The 18,949-nt window shown below is 41.3% G+C and overlaps 1 protein-coding gene across 1 annotated transcript in view; it reads right to left on the reverse strand.

The window, feature by feature from the left end:
* LOC144681021 (serine/threonine-protein phosphatase PP1-beta catalytic subunit) overlaps window positions 1-18,713 on the reverse strand; it is a 114,081-nt gene extending 95,368 nt beyond the window's left edge. Inside the window, exon 1 of the mRNA XM_078542691.1 lies at window positions 18,554-18,713. Coding sequence (XP_078398817.1) covers window positions 18,554-18,605 — 52 coding nt within the window. The 5' untranslated portion in view covers window positions 18,606-18,713. The remainder of the gene's footprint in view (window positions 1-18,553) is intronic.
* Window positions 18,714-18,949: the final 236 nt, after the last annotated feature.

The raw sequence follows: 18,949 nt of genomic DNA on the forward strand, positions 1-18,949 counted from the left end.
TAAAATTGGGAATGGATAAGAAATTGAGCAGAAAGGAAGAACTAAGTGAGATGCCCCACATTATCTGTAATTTACGTGAATTAGTGCAGCCAAAACACTTACATCATCCAGGAAAGCAGCCCATTCAATCAGTGACCTTGCCAATGGACAAGGTATTTACTCCCTCCACCAAGGAGGCACTGTGGCAGCAGTGTGTCCTATCAACAAGATGCAGTGCAACAACTCCCCAGGCTCATCTTAAGAACACCTTTCAGCCCCACATACTCATTGGTGGTGGTCAAGAGCAGAAATATTGTGGGAACATCAGTTTGAAATCATACAACATTCTGGCTTGGAATATCATTATTCCTTCATTAAGGCAGAGGTATACTCCTAGAATTCCTCAACACCATCATGGGAACACCATCATCAAAACAACTGAAGGGAGGTAACCAGTGAAAATGATCTTGTTAGTATCCATAAGCTCAATGCAAACTGGTCAAATTTACAGACTTAATCAAACAAGAGGCAAGTAAATCTGAGAAGATAACACCTTTTGAAGTTGGCAAATAAAGGACACAAAGTGGCTGGATCAATGGCAGACACAATTTAATACAGGGGAAAAAATAGGTGACAAAAGTCTTCCAAATAAATGATATTGCAATAGCTATGCATGAAGCTGAAAGTGATCTAAGGGTTTTAATAGACTTCTTCATGCAAAGAGAGTGATCAACACAGAACAGATCTCCATGTAGAACACTGGAGGTGAAAATCCAGAAATTATTTACAAAGCTGTCAGCTACCATGCTGGGGACTGTATAATCCTTCTGGGTAAAACAGCTAATATAAATTGGATAGTCTCCCTCAATTTTATCCACCTTGTAACTGCAGTAATATATTTAACTTCAAAAAATTCAATAAATTTAAAATTTCTGGAAACCTCATTTTTTAAGAGATATGCTGATAAAACAACTTCATTCAACTGAAACAATTGCTGATATGAACACTTTACAAGTGAAACATATTAAAAAAGTCCATAAACGTGCTGTCATTTGAATCTATATGAATTATTGGATGGCCCTGTGGTACAGCACATTGATTTGCTAATATGTTCACAAACTTGGCCAAGGCAGCGGAGGGAGGATTTTTGCAGAGACAAGCTTATCCACAACAGGCAGAAGGAAAAACAAACCATCACTGAATCAACCTGTTTCACTAATATGCACCCGTAGGCGATCAACTCACCGACAAGTCAGAAACAAGCACACTGAAGCATCAATGTATGGTAACTCAGACAGAACGCATTTTCAACCACCCCACCCATCTGTTTGCTGCTTTAGAAATAGTATTTTCAAATTTCGGCACTCAAAGGCTAGAGAATCTGCATTGCGATTGCAGATGAGACACATGGTCATTGAATCTCTGAATCTGCTGGCTTACAAATATCCCCACTCATTGTACTGCTTGTCTTCAGACAACTAGCACGTCGTTTGGAAGTTAGAACATAGGTGGACCCACTGATACTGTGTCAGTATTTGCAGGGAATGCTACAGTTTCTGTACTTGCATGTGGTTTCCCAGCCAAAAATTTGAAAACCACAAAAATAGGAAAGCAATGAACAAAAAGACAGGCTTTGTGGTATCACAGCATTTTATACTCACCTTGCTTTCTTAAATCACCTAGGAACTAATGGGAGCTAGGCAGGCACAAGTAATGGGTGGCAGTATGAAACAAAAAGGAAAAAGTTAAAGATTACACATTCTTCCAGAGAAAAAAAATAGTTGATCCTAGTTGGAGCAAATCGGATTGTTCATTCTTGGTTTGCCTGCCATTTCATATGGGCTATAGTTCAAAGGACATTTTTTTTAAAGATTCAAATTGCATGAAAAACCAGGGTATTTTAAAACCTAACTTGCATAAATACAGCAAATTTATACTCACACTTTAAAAAAACTGTTCTAAAAATCAGTGTTGGGAGATCAATACTCAAACAGAACTCAGAACTTATGACTTCTTCAGCCAGAGGAATTTTATACATTATTGGCAGGGCCGAAGTTTCATGTTGAGGGAATAAGACATTTAAAATAAGATTCCAGGATTTATGCCACTGTTTTGGAGATTACATTCCCCAAGCCCTAACATTTATAATTAGGCCCTAGGTGACTAAATAAATCAAATTGTTCTTTCATTGCATGGAATCCTGGATTTTGTAGATCACATTCTGGTTCCATCCACTTTTCTGTAGAAAAGTGAATCAATGGCTTTATTGCTCCATTACATCATTTGATATAGCCCTTTCAGTTTTCTGCTTCAATTATTATTTCTCATTTCATCACTTGTTCTTTTATAGCCTATTTTTCTAATGTGCTCCGTTTTCTAATCTGTTCACCAAATAAATCACTCGTATTTATGTTATTTTGTTCAAAGTGTAAGTAGGCAAATTAATTGGCTTTCAACATGAAAACAAATGTTCAAAACTCAACTTATTTCAATTGCATTGGGAAAAGTAGCTGAGAAACAATATAAGCTGTAGAGACAAACACTGTGCACTAATTAGATTGTTTTCTTCCTCTCTCGTCTTTTGCAAATTAACAGATCTATTTTGAGCAATTTGCCAGGATAATTTAGTGAGGAGCTACTTCATAAGTCTGATTTGCTGATGAAAATTCTCTCAAACTCTCACAGCTGCACTTGCTCGCTAGGCCACAATATCAGGGCTGGACAGATTAGTAACTATGAATAGATACCAGCATTCATTAAGCCCTTCAATAAACACCTCAATTGCTAATGGCCAGACAGCCTAACAGTAACCCGCTTGATACTCGGTTATAAATTTCATTCAATGCAGCATTCAAAACCATTTTCCAGTTCCATAATTAAAATTGATGGGAAAAAAGATCCAATTAACCAGACTTGCATACACTACAAAGCCTTTTCTAGCATCTCTTTACTGGCAATTTAATACAATCAGCTACTAACCTATTAAAATAAAGCAAACACTGCAGTGTTGTCCTGAAGATTGCTGTAAAGCATAATGGTGGACATTCAACATTTTCATGTTACCACTTGAACTGTGAAAACATTCAACAGTATAATTATAACTTTTGCCCTGGCAAACTTAATGGTGGCTGAGAGTGTATTCTGAGCGGTGTAGACCAATTGAAGTAAAAAATATTAAAGTATTTTGGAAACTGCCAATTTAACACCCTTACTCAAAAAGGGAGGAGACAAAAAACAGGCTAGTTAGCTTAACATGTCATTGGGAAAATGTTAGAGTCTATTATAAAGGATGTAACAGCACAGCATTTAGAAATGCATTATATAATCAAGCAGAGTCAGCATGGCTTCATGAAGGGGAAATCATGCCTGTCAAATGTATTAGAATTCTTTGAGGAGGTAACAAGCAGGATAAGTAAAGGGGAAACCAGTAGATATGATATATTCCCAACAGCACTGTGGGTGTACCTACACCACATGGACTGCAGCGGTTCAAGAAGGCAGCTCACCACCATCTTCTCAAGGGCAACTAGAGATGGGCAATAAATGCTGGCCCAGCCACCGAAGCCCATATCCCATGAATGAATAACAAAAATTGGATTTCTAAAAGGTGTTCGATAAGATACTGCACATAAGGCTACTTAATAAGACAACAGCCCATGGTGTGGGGGTAGTATATTGGCATGGAAAGAGGATTGGCTAACTAATAGAAGACAGATAAAGGCAAAATACTGTGGATGCTGGAAATCTGAAACAAAAACAAAAATAGCTGGAAAAATTCAGCAGGTCTGACAGCATCTGCGGAGAGGAACACAGTTAATGTTTCGAGTCCGTATGACTCTTCATCAGTACAGAATGTTCCTCTCTGCAGATGCTGTCAGACCATCTGAGTTTTTCTAGTTTTTGTTTTTGTTTGTAATAGAAGACAGAGCTGGGATAAGGGGGGCATTTTCAAGGTGGCAACCTGTAACTAGTGGAGTGCCACAGGGATCAGTGCTCAGGCAAATATTATTTATAATATATATTAATAACTTAGATGAGGGAAATGAATGTACTCTCGCCAAGTCTGCAGATGAATCAAAAATAGATGGGAAGGCAAGCGGTGTGGATGACACAAAGTGTCTACAGGGGGATATAGACAGGTTAAGTGAGTGGGCAAAAACTTGGCAGATGGAATATAACGTGGGAAAATGTGAGGTTATGCATTTTGACAGGAAGAATAGAGGAGCTGAATGTTATTTAAATGGAGAAAGACTGCAGGAAGCTGCAGCACAGTGATTTGGGAGCCCTCGTGCATGAGTCGCAAAGGGCTAGCATGCAAATTCAGCAGGTAATAGGGAAGGCAAATGGAATGTTGGCCTTTATTTCAAAGGGAGTGAAGTGTAAAAATGGAGAACAAAAACAAAAATTGCTGGAAAAACTCAGCAGGTCTGACAGCATCTATGGAGAGAAAGATACCACCAAACACATCTTCCCTTCACACTTCACCCCCCCTTAACGGCAATCTGTAGGGACCGTTCCCTCCGCAACACCCTGGTCCACTCCTCCATCACCCACAACACCTCAACCCCCTCTCACAGCATCTTCCCATGCAATCACAGAAGGTGCAACACCTGCCCCATTACGTCGTTTCCCCCCCCCCATACCATCCAAGGGCCCAAACACTCCTTTCAAGCGAAGCAGCGCTTCACATGCACTTCCCCCAATTTGGTCTACTGCATTTGCTGCTCCCAATGCGGTCTCCTCTACACTGGAGGGACCAAACGCAGACTGGGTACTACTTTGCAGAACACCTTCAGTCTGCCCGCAAGTGTGACCCAGACCTTCCTGTCCCTTGCCATTTCAACACACCACTCTGCTCTCATGCCCACATGTGCATCCTTGGCCTGCTGCAATGTTCCAGTGAAGCTCAATGCAAGCTGGAGGAACAGAAACTCATCTTCCGATTAGGCACTTTACAGCCTTCTGGACTTAACATTGAGCTCAACAACAGATCATGTACTCTCTCCTCCATCCTCACCCCTTTTATCAAATTTTTAAAAAAAAATTTATCTATATATTTTTCCCACCTATTTTTAAAATGTATTTCCATTCATTGTTTTATCCCCACCTTTTGGCCTATTTCGATCTTTTTTCCCCACAGCGTCCCCTACCCTCTCCCCACCCCCACTAGGGCCATCTGTCACTTGTTCATTCTGCTTTCTACTCTTGATGACCCCATTAGCACCTCCTTTAGCCAGTATCACCACCATCAACCCCCTTTGACCTTTTGTTTATGACATCTTTTGCAATCTCTCCTTTGCCTCCACCTATCACTGGCCTTCTTATCCAGTTTCACCTGCTCCACCCCCCTTAAACAGTATATATTTCACCACAGTTTTACTTATCTTTAGTTCTGTAGAGTCATACGGACTCGAAACGTTAACTCTGTCTTTCTCTCCATAGATGCTGTCAGACTTGCTGAGTTTTTCCAGCAATTTTTGTTTTTGTTTCAGATTTCCAGCATCTGCAGTATTTTGCTTTCATCTCAATATAAAAATAGGGAAGCCTTGTTGAAACTATACAAGGCACTGGTTAGACCACACCTGGAACACTGTGAACAATTTTGGTCCCCTTATCTATACTGGCATTGGAGGCTGTCCAGAGTTCACTAGGTTGATCCCGGGTCTGGAGAGATTTTCTTATGAGGCGAGGTTGGGTCAGTACTCATTGGAGTTTAGAAGAATGAGAGGCAACCTTATTGAAACATATAAAATTCTTAGGGGGCTTGACAGGATAGATGCTGAGAGGTTGGTTCCCCTTTTGGAAGAGCCTAGGACCAGAGGGCATAATCTCAGAGTAAGGGGTCGCCTGTTTAAGACAGAGATGAGGAGTAATTTCTTCTCTCAGAGGTAGTGAATCTGTGGAATTCTTTACCACAGAGGGCTGTAGAGACTGGGTAACTAAGTATGTTCAAGGTTGAATTAGTCAGATTTTTAATCAGTAAGGAAATCAAGGGTTATGGGGACAAGGCAGGAAAGTGGAGTTGAGGGTTCAGATCAGCCATGATCTCATTGAATGGCGGAGCACTCGATGAGTCGAATGGTCTACTTCCAATCCTACATCTTATGGTCTAAGTGTTGGTGGGTACAAGTTTGTTACTGTTGTGGTGAGTCTAAGTTGGGATGATGAATTTAAATATATCAAAAGAAGTCAAAATCAATTATGATGTCCAAAGGAGGACTGGATAAGGGTAAGGGGAACAAAAGTCTAGAAAGCAGGACTACAGTGATTGTATCAGCCAAAATATCATCTTTTGAACCAGTGTTAGCATTATTCTATTAGTAGCTTATTAGTTCAAGTTCAATATTTTCCTTAGCTATTGGTGCCAGTATACCTACAAGCTAGGATGTTTGGATGTTAAACAATGGCAATACAAAAGGAATGAAGAGATGGATCAGCCAAATTTCCCTTCCAGCCTGCATAACGCAATCAATCTCACTGAAGTTTGAGCTATTTAATTTCAGCCAGTCAGCACCTCTGTAAAGCATGGTGCTGAGAAGCAATAGCACAGCAATACCAACATGCACAAAGAATTAAACAGTACCATCTGTTGTCCACTGTAAATTGAAACCAAGCAGTAATAAATGAGCATCAGCAATCTGAACAGTGACCTTGCATAGTTAAACTGATTTTAGATTTTTATTGATAACTGACCCGAGAAACAAATCTAAATTATTAGAATAAACGTATACAACAGCAACATACAGTGAATGTTGGAAATTTGAATTTAAACAGAAAATGCTGGAAATGCTCAGCAGGTCTGGCAGCATCTGTGGACAGAGAAACGGTTAATATTTCAGATTGATGATCTTTTGTCAGAACTGGAAAAAAGTTCAAGATGTAAAGGATTGAAGTGCAGAGGCGAGGAAAAAGCAGGAGGGGGAGAACAAAAAGGTCTTTGACAGGGCAGAAGGCAGAAGAAATGAAAATTATGGGATGGTTATAGAACAGAAGGCCATTTGGTCCATTAGGTCCATGCAGGCTCTCTGCAACAACTCACCAGTCCCACTGTCTTTTCCCCATAGCCCTGCAAATTGTTTTCTCTTCAGATAATTGCCCAATTCTCTTTTGAAAGCCATGATTAAATCTACCACCACCATACTCTCAAGCAGTACATTCCAGATCCTAACCACAATGATCGATAACTGGTTAACTAATGTCCTTTAGGGAAGGAAATCTGCCATCCTTACCTGGTCTGGCCTACATATGACTCCATTTACACAGCAATGTGGTTGACTCTTAAATGCCCTCTGAACAAGGGCAATTAGGGATGGGCAATAAATGCTGACCTCGCCAGTGATGCTCACATCCCATGAACAAATAAAAGAAAACAAACTTCTGCATTTTCAAAGGTTACCTTTCTTAAATTCATTTGAAAGTTGCCATTAAATCCCCCGGTTCCTCTTCCCGATTTTTCTTTAAATAACAATGCTTCTTCTAGGAATGATGGCAAAAGGAGATGGTAACGGGTTGTCAGAAAAGTCACAGATGTAGATGGGAAGAGACTGGTCAAGGAGAGAAAAATAAGAGTTGAGATAGAAAAAAATCAGTTCTTTAAGGCAAGAACACGGTGTATGCTGAGTCTAACAGGCAGTCCTTTTTGTGGATCTTAGGAAGGAGATTAAAGCAGGCCATAATTGGATGGGGGTCAATGAAGTTGGAAGTTGTGAAGTGAAGGTCTTCAAAGGAAATGTCAGTGATAGTTTTGGAAACAATGGCCTGATGTTCCCTAGTAGGGTCATGGTCCAGGGAAAAATAGGAGATGTGTTAACTAGCTAAAAGTCAGTTTTCCAAACAACAACCATGCCACCCTTGTCAGCAGGATTAATAACAATGTTAGGGTTGGATCTGCAAGAATAGAGTGCTGCAAGTTCAGAGGAAGATAAGTTTGTGAGTAAAGGAAGTAGAGAATGGCTGATGTCACCGGATAGTTCTCAAATAAAAAGATCGAGACAGGATGTTCAGGAGGAGGGGTCCAGATGGAAGGGGAACGGGAGGGACAGAGAGAGGATTGAAAACTCAGCGAAGGGCAAGTTCGGAAGAAGTGATGGTGTCAGAGGAAAGTGAAGGGACAGAAGGATTCAGAGGGGCACTGGTATCCAGAAGTTGAAGTTTGTGATCTTTTGATACCTGAAAGGTACGATAAAAATGATAAAGCACCAGATGAGATGAAGCATAAAATGGAACTGCAGAGCAGGACAGCTTTGAGATAGAGTGTCGGTGCTGGTTGAGATTGAGGGCATGCATGTGGCACAATTTTTGCCTTGCATCATCATTTCTCTTGCCATTTAATCTCTCCCACCTTCCTCTTAATCGCAGACCTTCCTTTTGTTCTTGGTCTCTCCTCTGTACTTGCTTAAAATGTATTACATCTCTAACTTTTTCCAATTTTCACAAAAGGTCAATCTGAAACATGAACTCTATCTCTCTCCAGAGATGCTGCTAGAACTTGAGTATTTCCAGCATTTTCTGTTAAAATAATGCATGATTGAATTTGACGTTAAGTTTGAGATGATTAAGGAAAAGTCACAAACCAAGGTTTTAAATTTATGTAAGGAATGGGAAATGAATTGACCACAGGAAACAGGGCAGACTGTTAATGTTAAATATACAGTCACAGAACAGAAATTAATTAACAACTTATATTTATATAGTTGTCTTTTATACAATAAAATGTCCAAAGGTGTTTTTCAGAGTATATAAAATATGACACCGAGCTAAATAAGGAGATATTGCATACATAAGATATATGGCACAGAAACAGGCCATTCAGCCCCATCAGTCCATGCCAGTGTTTGTGTTCCACTCAATCTTTCCTCATTTATATCCACTATCGTAATCCTCCATTCCCTTCTCCCTCAAACGCTTGTCTAGCTTTCCCTTGAATGTACCTATACTACTCACTTCAACCACCGCCTGTGATAACAAGTTCCATATTCTCACCACCTTCTGGGTAAAACAGTTTCTTCTGAATTCCCTATTGGGTTTCTTAGTAACTATCTTATATCGATGACTTGTTCTTCCCCACAAGAATGGACATTCTTTCTGTATTCACTCGATCAAACTTCAGGCCTAAGGTTCTGATAAAGAGATAAGTTTTAAGGAGTGTTTTAAAGAAGAAAAGCTAAGTAACAAGGTGGAGAGATTTAGGGAGGGACTTAGACCTAGACAGCTGAAGGCATGGCCACCAATGGCTATCTGGGATGTTCAGGAGGCCAGGATTAGATGAGTGCAGATATTTCGGGGTGTGGGGAGGAGGGGGTTATGGAGACGGAGGAGATTACAGAGATAGGGAGGGGTGAAGCTATGGAGGGATTTGAAAACAAGGACGAGAATTTTAAAATCAAGACAATGCTTGACCAGGAACCAATTTAGGTCAGCAAAAAAGAGTATTTGATATAATACAAATCATATCAAGTGCATATCCTTACTGCCAGACTTGCCCAAGTCAGAGGTAGTGCGTTCTCGTCTCAATCCAGACTGTTGAACACATAAGGTAAATGAGCTTGTGGCGCAGATTGAAATTGGCAGGTATGATGTGGTGGGCATCACGGAGACATGGCTGCAAGGGGATCAGGACTGGCAGCTAAATATACAAGGATATACATCCTATCGAAAAGATAGGCAGGTTGGCAGAGGGGGTGGGGTTGCTTTGTTAGTAAGAAATGAAATGAAATCGATAACAAGAAACGACATAGGGTCAGATGATGTAGAATCTGTGTGGATAGAGTTGAGGAATCGCAAAGGTTAAAAAACCATAATGGAAGTTATGTACAGGCCTCCGAACAGTAGTCAGGATGTGGGGCACAAGATACACCAGAAGATAGAAAAGGCGTGTAAGAAAGGCAAGGTTACCATGATCATGGGGGATTTCAATATGCAGGTAGACTGGGAAAATCAGGTTGGTAGTGGATCCCAAGAAAAGGAATTTGTGGAATGTCTACGAGATGGCTTTTTGGAGCAGCTTGTGGAGGAGCCCACTAGGGAACAGGCAATTCTAGATTTAGTGATGTGTAATGAGGCAGATTTGATAAGGGAGCTTAAGGTGAAGGAACCCTTAGGAGGAAGTGACCATAATATGATAGAATTTACCCTGCAATTTGAGAGGAAAAAGCTGGAATCAGATGTAACGGTATTACAGTTGAATAAAGGCAACTACAGAGGCATGAAGGAGGAGCTGGCCAGAATTAACTGGGAGATGAGCCTAGCAGGAAAGACGGTGGAACAGCAAAGAGTTTCTGGGAGTAATTTAGGAGACACAGCAAAAATTCATCCCTAGGAAGAAGAAGCATACTAAAGGGAGGACGAGGCAACCATGGCTGACAAGGGAAGTCAGGGACAGCCTAAAAGCTAAAGAGAAAGCATACAATGCGGCGAAGAGCAGTGGGAAACCAGGGGATTGGGAAGCCTACAAAGACCAACAGAGGACAACTAAAAAAGAAATAAGGAGGGAGAAGATTAAATATGAGGGTAAACTAGCCATTAATATAAAAGAAGATTGCAAGAGTTTTTTTAGATATATAAAGGGTAAGAGAGAGGCAAAAGTGGACATTGGGCCGCTGGAAAATGACGCTGGAGTAGTAGTAGTGGAAGACAAAGAAATGGCGGAAGAACTGAATAGGTACTTTGCATCGGTCTTCACGGTGGAAGACACGAGTAACATCCCCAAAGTTCAAGAGAGTCGGGAGGCAGAGGTGAGTATGGTGGCCATTACCAAGGAGAAGGTGCTAGGAAAACTGAAAGGTCTGAAGGTGGATAAATCACCTGGACCAGATGGATTATACCCCAGAGTTCTGAAGAGATAGTGGAGGCATTAGTGGTGATCTTTCAGGAATCACTCGAGTCAGGGAGGGTCCCAGAGGACTGGAAAATCGCTAATGTAACCTCCCTGTTTAAGAAGGGAGTGAGGCAAAAGATGGGAAATTACAGGCCGATTAGCCTGACCTCGGTCGTTGGTAAGATTTTAGAGTCCATTATTAAGGATGAGATTTCAGAATACTTGGAAGTGCATGGTAAAATAGGGCAAAGTCAGCATGGTTTCATCAAGGGGAGGTCATGCCTGACAAATCTGTTAGAGTTCTTTGAGGAGGTAACGAGTAGGTTAGACAAAGGAGAGCCAATGGATGTTATCTACTTGGACTTCCAGAAGGCCTTTGACAAGGTGCCGCACAGGAGGCTGCTCAGTAAGATAAGAGCCCATGGTGTTAGAGGCAAGGTACTAGCATGGATAGAAGACTGGCTGTCTGGCAGGAGGCAGAGAGTGGGGATAAGGGGGTCCTTCTCAGGACGGCGGCTGGTGACTAGTGGAGTTCCGCAGGGGTCAGTGTTGGAACCACAACTTTTCACTTTATACATTAATGATCTAGATGAAGGAACTGAGGGCATTCTGGCTAAGTTGCAGATGATACAAAGATAGGTGGAGGGACAGGTAGTATTGAGGAGGCAGGGAGGCTGCAGAAGGATTTGGACAGGTTAGAAGAATGGGCAAAGAAGTGGCAGATGGAATACAACGTGAGGAAGTGAGAGGTCATGCACTTTGGTAGGAAGAAGAGGCACAGACTATTTTCTAAATGGGGAGAGAATTCAGAAATCTGGAATGCAAAGGGACTTGTGAGTCCTAGTCCAGGATTCTCTTAAGGTTAACTTGCAGGTTGAGTCAGTAATTAGGAAGGCAAATGCAATGTTGGCATTTATTTCGAGAGGACTAGAATATAAAAGTAGGGATGTGCTGCTGAGGCTTTGTAAGGCTCTGGTCAGACCACATTTAGAATATTGTGAGCAATTTTGGGCCCCGTATCTCAGGAAGGATGTGCTGGCCCTGGAGAGGGTCCAGAGGAGGTTCACGAGAATGATCCCAGGAATGAAAGGCTTAACATATGAGGAACATTTGAGGACTCTGGGTCTATACTCGATGGAGGTTAGAAGGATGAGGGGGGATCTGATTGAAACTTACAGAATACTGAAAGGCCTAGATAGAGTGGACGTGGGGAAGATGTTTCCATTAGTAGGAGAGACTAGGACCCGAGGGCACAGCCTCAGTGTAAAGGGAAGACCTTTTAGAACAGAGATGAGGAGAAACTTCTTTAGCCAGAGAGTGGTGAATCTATGGAATTTATTGCCACAGAAGGCTGTGGAGGCCAGGTCATTGAGTGCATTTAAGACCGAGATAGATAAGGTTCTTGATTGGTAAGGGGATCAAAGGTTACGGGGAGAAGGCTGGAGAATGGAGTTGAGAAACTTATCAGCCATGATTGAATGGCGGAGCAGACTTGATGGGCCGAATGGCCTAATTTCTGCTCCTATGTCTTATGGTCTTATAATCTAGGCTGGCATCTCAGTGCAGTCCTGAGAGAATTTTCACTTTAAAACTACTTAATTGGCTATAAAGCATTTTGGGACATTGAGGGTGTGAAAGGCACCAAACAAATTCAATTTTTTTTCTTTTTAAATGCATAGGTCCCACTTGTGCAGTTAAGTAACTGCGGTTAACAAATGAGGTAAGAGATAATACCAAGCTCAAAAGAAACTTAGTGGAAATCCAGTTGATTGTTGCAATGTACAAATCTCTCAAAAAAAGATACAAAAATGTAAGATGCGTAAGAAGGGAATAACACAAAGAAACTTCAGGGATGAAGAAAAAAACATAAAACCAACAGCGCAGGGAAACGTCTAAAAAAGTTAAAGGGAGAAACTTGGTGGAGAAAGTAATAGACTTGAGATATAAAAGATGGATTGGTGCAGGAAATTACAGATGTGAGAGCCACACATTTCCCAAAGCTCTCTGGATTCCAGAATTGTGCCTTTGGACTGGAAGACTGCAAAATCCCATTACTTAAGGAAGGAAAGGGGGTGAAAGCAAGTAACTACAGATCTAGAAACATCAGCCATGAGAAAATTGCTGGAATCTAACACAGTGACCGGACAGTTGGAAAAAAATGGGATGATCAAAGTGAGCCAGCATAGATTTGAGGGGTAGGTTATGTTTGACAAATTGTTTAAGGTATTTAAAATGGTAAAAAGGCGAGAGTATGAATGTTGTTAATATGAAATTCTAGAAGGTATTTAATGAGGTCCTGTATCAGAGATTAATAGCAAAAATGAAAGAACATGGAAATGGAAGTCGTGTGACACGGGATGGTAATTGGTGGGAAGAAGAATTTAAAATCTGTGTTACCTACCCGTAGAGTCTTGTGGCACAGATGGGGGCCATTCAGCCCGTTGTGGCTGAGCCGGCTCTTTGAAAAAGCTGTCCAATTTAGTCTCTCAGTCCAGCCTTTTCACCCATACACAGACCCCCCTGCCACTGAAAACAGTTTTGCCTTATTTACTCAAACAAAACAGTTCCCAATTTTGATCAGCTCCTCTGAATCTTCTCTGCTTCAAGGAAAACAATGCCACATTAAGCATCCTGTTTCAAACTTCAAACATAAAGCTGGATTTGATTATTTCTTTCCCTCCAAGTTTTCCTATTTTAAAAAGATGCTGACTAATCCGAGGTCCAAGGACGCCAGAAGTTCTCTGGTACCTCCCTCCAAATGCCAGTCTATTCAGGTAGGCAACACAGCCAACCCCAAAATCTAATTTCAGTTTCTAGCATGAGTCAATAGGATATACAATAACCAGGAGTTTGAAATATGACTGATTTTTCAACTCTCCCTTGGCCTCAGTGCCTCTGGGCAATTGTAGCCCACCAACTTCTTCCCTGCCCGAGACCAGTTAACTGAGCACATACCAGTGATCAAATTACACTTTCAGAACTTAATTTTTCAACTGATTCACAGTGGCATGGTCACCTGACAGATATTGCACCTTCTACAAAAATCATACTGCAATGATCATTAAGTGATTCCCCCACCGCCTCCCCTTTGTAGCATATAAGAATATGTCACAGCTCCTTTGTGGGGGCAGGTCCTCTCAAGGCAGTTTCTCTTCACTCAGAAATTCCATCAACTCAACACTTATAATTGTTTACTTTCTGGGATTGAGATGTTGACTAGAGGTCATCAGCAATTATCACACGTTTAAAAGGACATCTACACTAATAATTATTGGACTCAACTTCCTGTGACGAGTTTAATGGTCATTTTTTTATATATTCATCCTTGGGATGCAAGAGTCATTGGCAAGGCCAGCATTTATTACCCATCCCTAACTTGATGGGTTGAATGGCTTCCTTCTGTGCCGTAATGACTCAATGATTCTAATGTTCCTTTCGAAAGTGGTGGTGAGCCAGCTTTCTGAACCGCTGCAGTCCATGTAGTGTAGGTACACTCAAAAGTGCTGTTAGGGAGGGAGTTCCAGGAATTCGACCTAGTGACCCAAACAAACTTCATGAAAATTAATTACTGAGAAGCTGAGAGATGCAGTTTTCATGAAGTTAACAACAGACTCACACAAATCAACAGCAATCTGTGGTGACTTGTAATTCACAGACTAGCTCTTCATTGCCAAAAGCTGCTGGTCGTATTGTCTATGAATAATGGTAGATGCTGTTCAGGCGCCGCCATTTTTCAACAAAATCAGACCCATTAAATTTTTTTGCTGATTGCTTAGTTCTGATAATGATGACAAATGATAACAGTAAGTCTCTGTGACACTGACAACTGTTTCCCACTTCAGTTCCTTCTAGTTACTTTAAAAATTTACTTTTTGGGATTGCCATCAAATTTTAGAGCACTGATACACAACTCCAAGCCAACAGCAGGAAATAGGGTGGATTCCCAGACAAATTCTCAATTAGAACAGTGATCTTGTGGGTAAGTGCCAAGGGGCTAAGCATTGCTCCAGAGTTTTGGTGTGGGTGCAAAAATGTTGGCATGGAATGGCATGGCAGAAGCCCAAGAGCAGACTGGCTGCCCTCCTAGCCTCATACCAGCCTGCAACCAAGAGAGGACATCAGACTTGGGCAAGAAATACAGGGATATTATGCCTCCTATATATTGAAAAAAATCATAGTTACAGTGCCAATAATACAGCAAAAGTAACTAACCCCATAATAAATTTGAAATCCATGATGTTTTTACAGCTGCTATGAATAGACAGGGAAAGTAGCCACATATAACATTTGAATAACAAGTTTAAGATCAATGACCTGCACCTCTGCACAAGTGGCATCAACTATTGCAGATCATGGAAAATTAGATGTCAATTGTTCAGCCACCTAGGTCAATTTAATTCATTTGCAATGACAACACATTCCATATATAGATGACTACCAGTACAAAGGTATTTTCTCATCCGTAACAAACGATCACACCTCCTACTAGATTCCAGTTTCAACTTGGCTCAGTTAGTAGACTCCTGTCCTGGGAGGTTGCGGTTTTAAGCTCCACAATGGACTTAATTACATAATCTGGTCGGACAATTCATTGCCGTACTGAGAGGTTGTTCCATTATCAAAAATGTAGTTCTTCCCTTTTCTACAAAATATTTTATTTCAACCCTGAAAAATATGCTTTGGTTTAACCCAGTCTTCCAGATAAAACAGAGAAAACAAAATTAAGTACAAGCAGACCAGCACAACTGTTCTCAGTAGGACTCTCCATTTATACCCTGATAATGATTTGATAACAGACACAATCAAATCACTATTGCAACCATTACTCCAGCTGACCAAGATGACCGGAGGCAAGACTAAATAATTATACTTGTTGTTAAAAAAAAATCACATTTAATTTTAAATTTAACTTAGAAGTATTATGATGAAACAATTTATAATCTTAAAACATGTCATTTTATAACAGAATAACAAATGTCCAGGTTATACTATCCTCTGCATTTTGCTCGAAACTATAACTGCACAGAAGTTTAGGCTAAAGAAAGTACATGCCAAAAATGAAAGAAAAACATCCAACATCTTTTTAAAACTTAATTCATTATTAGAAACCATTATTTTGAGCAGTGTTTAAAAAAAAAGTGATGCATCTGTCTCGAGCAGCAGCTGGACTCCTTTAGGCTTTTCCGGCAATACATGTCTCTCGGTTTGCATTACCCATTTACCACAAAAGCATTGTTGGTACAACGGTACTGCTCTAGTGTAGAATTTTGGTATGCCAGATACTATTATGTACAGCATCACGTTAAACTACTGGCCATGACATATCCCCACTGTGCCAAAGAATTTAACTTGCTTCAGGATTTTTAAAAGCAGCAAAGAAACAGTAATAATTACTTTCATGACTTCAGTTGGTTGAGAAAATGAGATGAGTCAGAGATACTGGGAAGGCCCCAGGTACAATCTACTGTCTGTGCTAAGTTATCTAATGTCACCCACGACTCAATGGTAAAGACATTAGAATTGGCCTTAGTATCCTGAAATTGTATGGATCAGTCAGCTTCTATCCTCTGCTGGAAATATGCACAAGTGGACAAGAATGAATTTTGAACGAGGTGTCAGATCGCAATCTTGATCTATAGGAACTTCCCCCAATATGGTAATGTCTTTCAGAAAGGAGAGAAAATTAGCAGGAAAAAGATGGAAAAAATAAACAAGCACTCTCTCAATTCTGCTTTTTTCTTTAAATACATAGAGAAAACTTATCCTGAAAATTACGAACAGGGCAGGTTCCCAGAGCAGCTTCAGGGGCAAGCCCAAAATCAGAAAACTGGCCCCAATCACAAAAGCTCCAGACAGCTTCTGATATGCTTGTAGGCCAATCTGAAGTCCCTGCTGACCACTTAATAGCTCCCCATTGATTATACCACACCAAACAACCCCCCACCAAGTGCCAAGGTAGCTCAACCTTGTGGGTTTTAAGAGTTAAAGATGACCTGTTTAAAAAAAAAAGCGTCATATTTTATCAGCATATTTTCCAAATGAACTTTGAATTAAAGTAGTCCCTTAAATTGTGCAGCCAGCCCACACCACAACCCATTAACCTCTACACTACCTACAATGTAATAAAACCACATTTCTCTGCCAAGATCCAAAACAACAACATACCACCTGCAGGTGTTATTTAGGCAGCTTCACTAATAATGCAAATTATTACATCGCTGGTAATGTCATACCAGCTTCGTTCAACACGTAATTTATGAATGCTTCTAATACTTATTCACCTCCCCCACAAAAAGGGGAAAAAAGGGCATTAATCTCATAACACCAAGGTTTTTCTTTATTTCAACAAATCCTCAGGGGAAAATGGCGACACCTCTTGCGGGGGCTGGTGTACATCACTATGGGACCAGTGGCTACAGCAGCTTGGCAACAGACCCCACCAAGTACAACCCCCAATGACTCTTGGTAGCTTCATGTGCGGCACTTGTGGCAAAACCTGCCTCTCAAGGATCAGCCCTTTCCGCCATCAGCAAAGGTGCGCCATATGGGGACACCCCACCTGAAACGGATTTGTTTGCTGCACGTCCATCACCTTTCATGAATGGAAAGATGCCGGATCCTCCATATAACCAGTAAAGAACATGTCCTTTTTCTTTGGAATGAAATCCAAACAAGTGGAACGCAATCCAGCTGCCACTGGGAGGGAAAAACACACCCACAAGCACAACACATTAAGTATTTCCAGAGAGTTGACATCAGGCAAGAGCCAGAGAAAGTCTCCTTGTAAGGAATGGACTGGCGAGCTCCATAATCACAGCTTTCCTTACCATATATAAAAAAAGTACACGAAAAAACCTCAGGAACACATCGAGGATCTACATCCAAAAAAAAAGTTTCCCTCACAAAAGATATGAGTAAGACAACCAAAAATTTACCAGTCCAAAGCTACCTGCAACAAATAGGAGCTGAGGCAGGGACTGAGCTCCCTCCTCACTTAAAAGGCAAACCTTTGAAAACGAAAGCTGAGTTATACATTTTTTAAAAAAATAAAATAAAATAAAATTACAATAAAAGCCTGTGATGAGAACAGAAATCCCAAAATGGAAATAAACGTTAGCACTGATTTGTACAAAAGATGACTAAATTTACACAGAAAAAGTGGTATTAATTGGGTTACGGAAATAATTCTTCGAATACCATAAGAAAATGTTTCTATTTTAATTTAAAAAGTCAGCAACACCACTTCCACCCGCACGCGGGGCGGCTGCCAATGGTTTGAATTTGTCGCCGGTTCAACGGCCGCCGGGTCGCTCGCCCCCTCCCCCCCCCCGCCCCCCACACACCGCCCGCGTCACGGAGACCGGGAGTCCGGAGCCGGGGACAAGCAACAGCACCACACCGAGGCCCGGAGCCCCAGCAGGCCGCTGCCGCCGGTAAAAAAAAAAACCTTTCCTTTCACATCTAGAGTTTAACGATTACACATGTTTCCCTTTACTCCAGCCGACAGGCCAAATTCCCACCCTCCGCCATACCACACACACAAAAAAAAACCCCCGACAGCCGGCGTTTGTTTTAAGGACCGGAGGAGAGAGGGAAACCCTCCCGCCGCCCCTCAAAACGCGAACTCGGATTCTCAGAAACAAAATGACAGGTTTTCCATTGTTCCTCCGGAGACAAATAATTCGGAAATAAAGAGGGTTGGGTGGAGAGGGAGGGGGAAAAAAAAAAAGCCGTCTTCAAACTGATTCCACGCCTCACCTTCCAGGAGCCGAGCTATCAGACTGTCCACATTCAGCTCTCCGTCCGCCATTTTACAGCAAGCACTGTACAACCCAGAGCAGCAAAGGACAGGGAAATGTGAGAGAGGAGGGCAGCTTATTCACTCAGTAACCCTGTCACTACTGGAATAAACACACAGAGAGAGGGAAATGTGGGAGTGGAGGGCAGCTTATTCACTGAGTAACCCTGTCACTACTAGAATAAACACAGAGAGAGGAGGGCAGATTATTCACTGAATAACCCTGTCAGTACTGGAATAAACACAAAGAGAGCGAAATGTGAGAGAGGAGGGCAGCTTATTCGCTGAGTAACCCTGTCACTCCGGGAATAAACACAGAGAGAGAGGGAAATGTGAGAGGAGAGCTGCTTATTCAC

Source organism: Cetorhinus maximus, chromosome 5 (genome assembly GCF_964194155.1).
Source record: "Cetorhinus maximus chromosome 5, sCetMax3.hap1.1, whole genome shotgun sequence".
In the NCBI taxonomy this organism is placed as follows: Eukaryota; Metazoa; Chordata; class Chondrichthyes; order Lamniformes; family Cetorhinidae; genus Cetorhinus; species Cetorhinus maximus.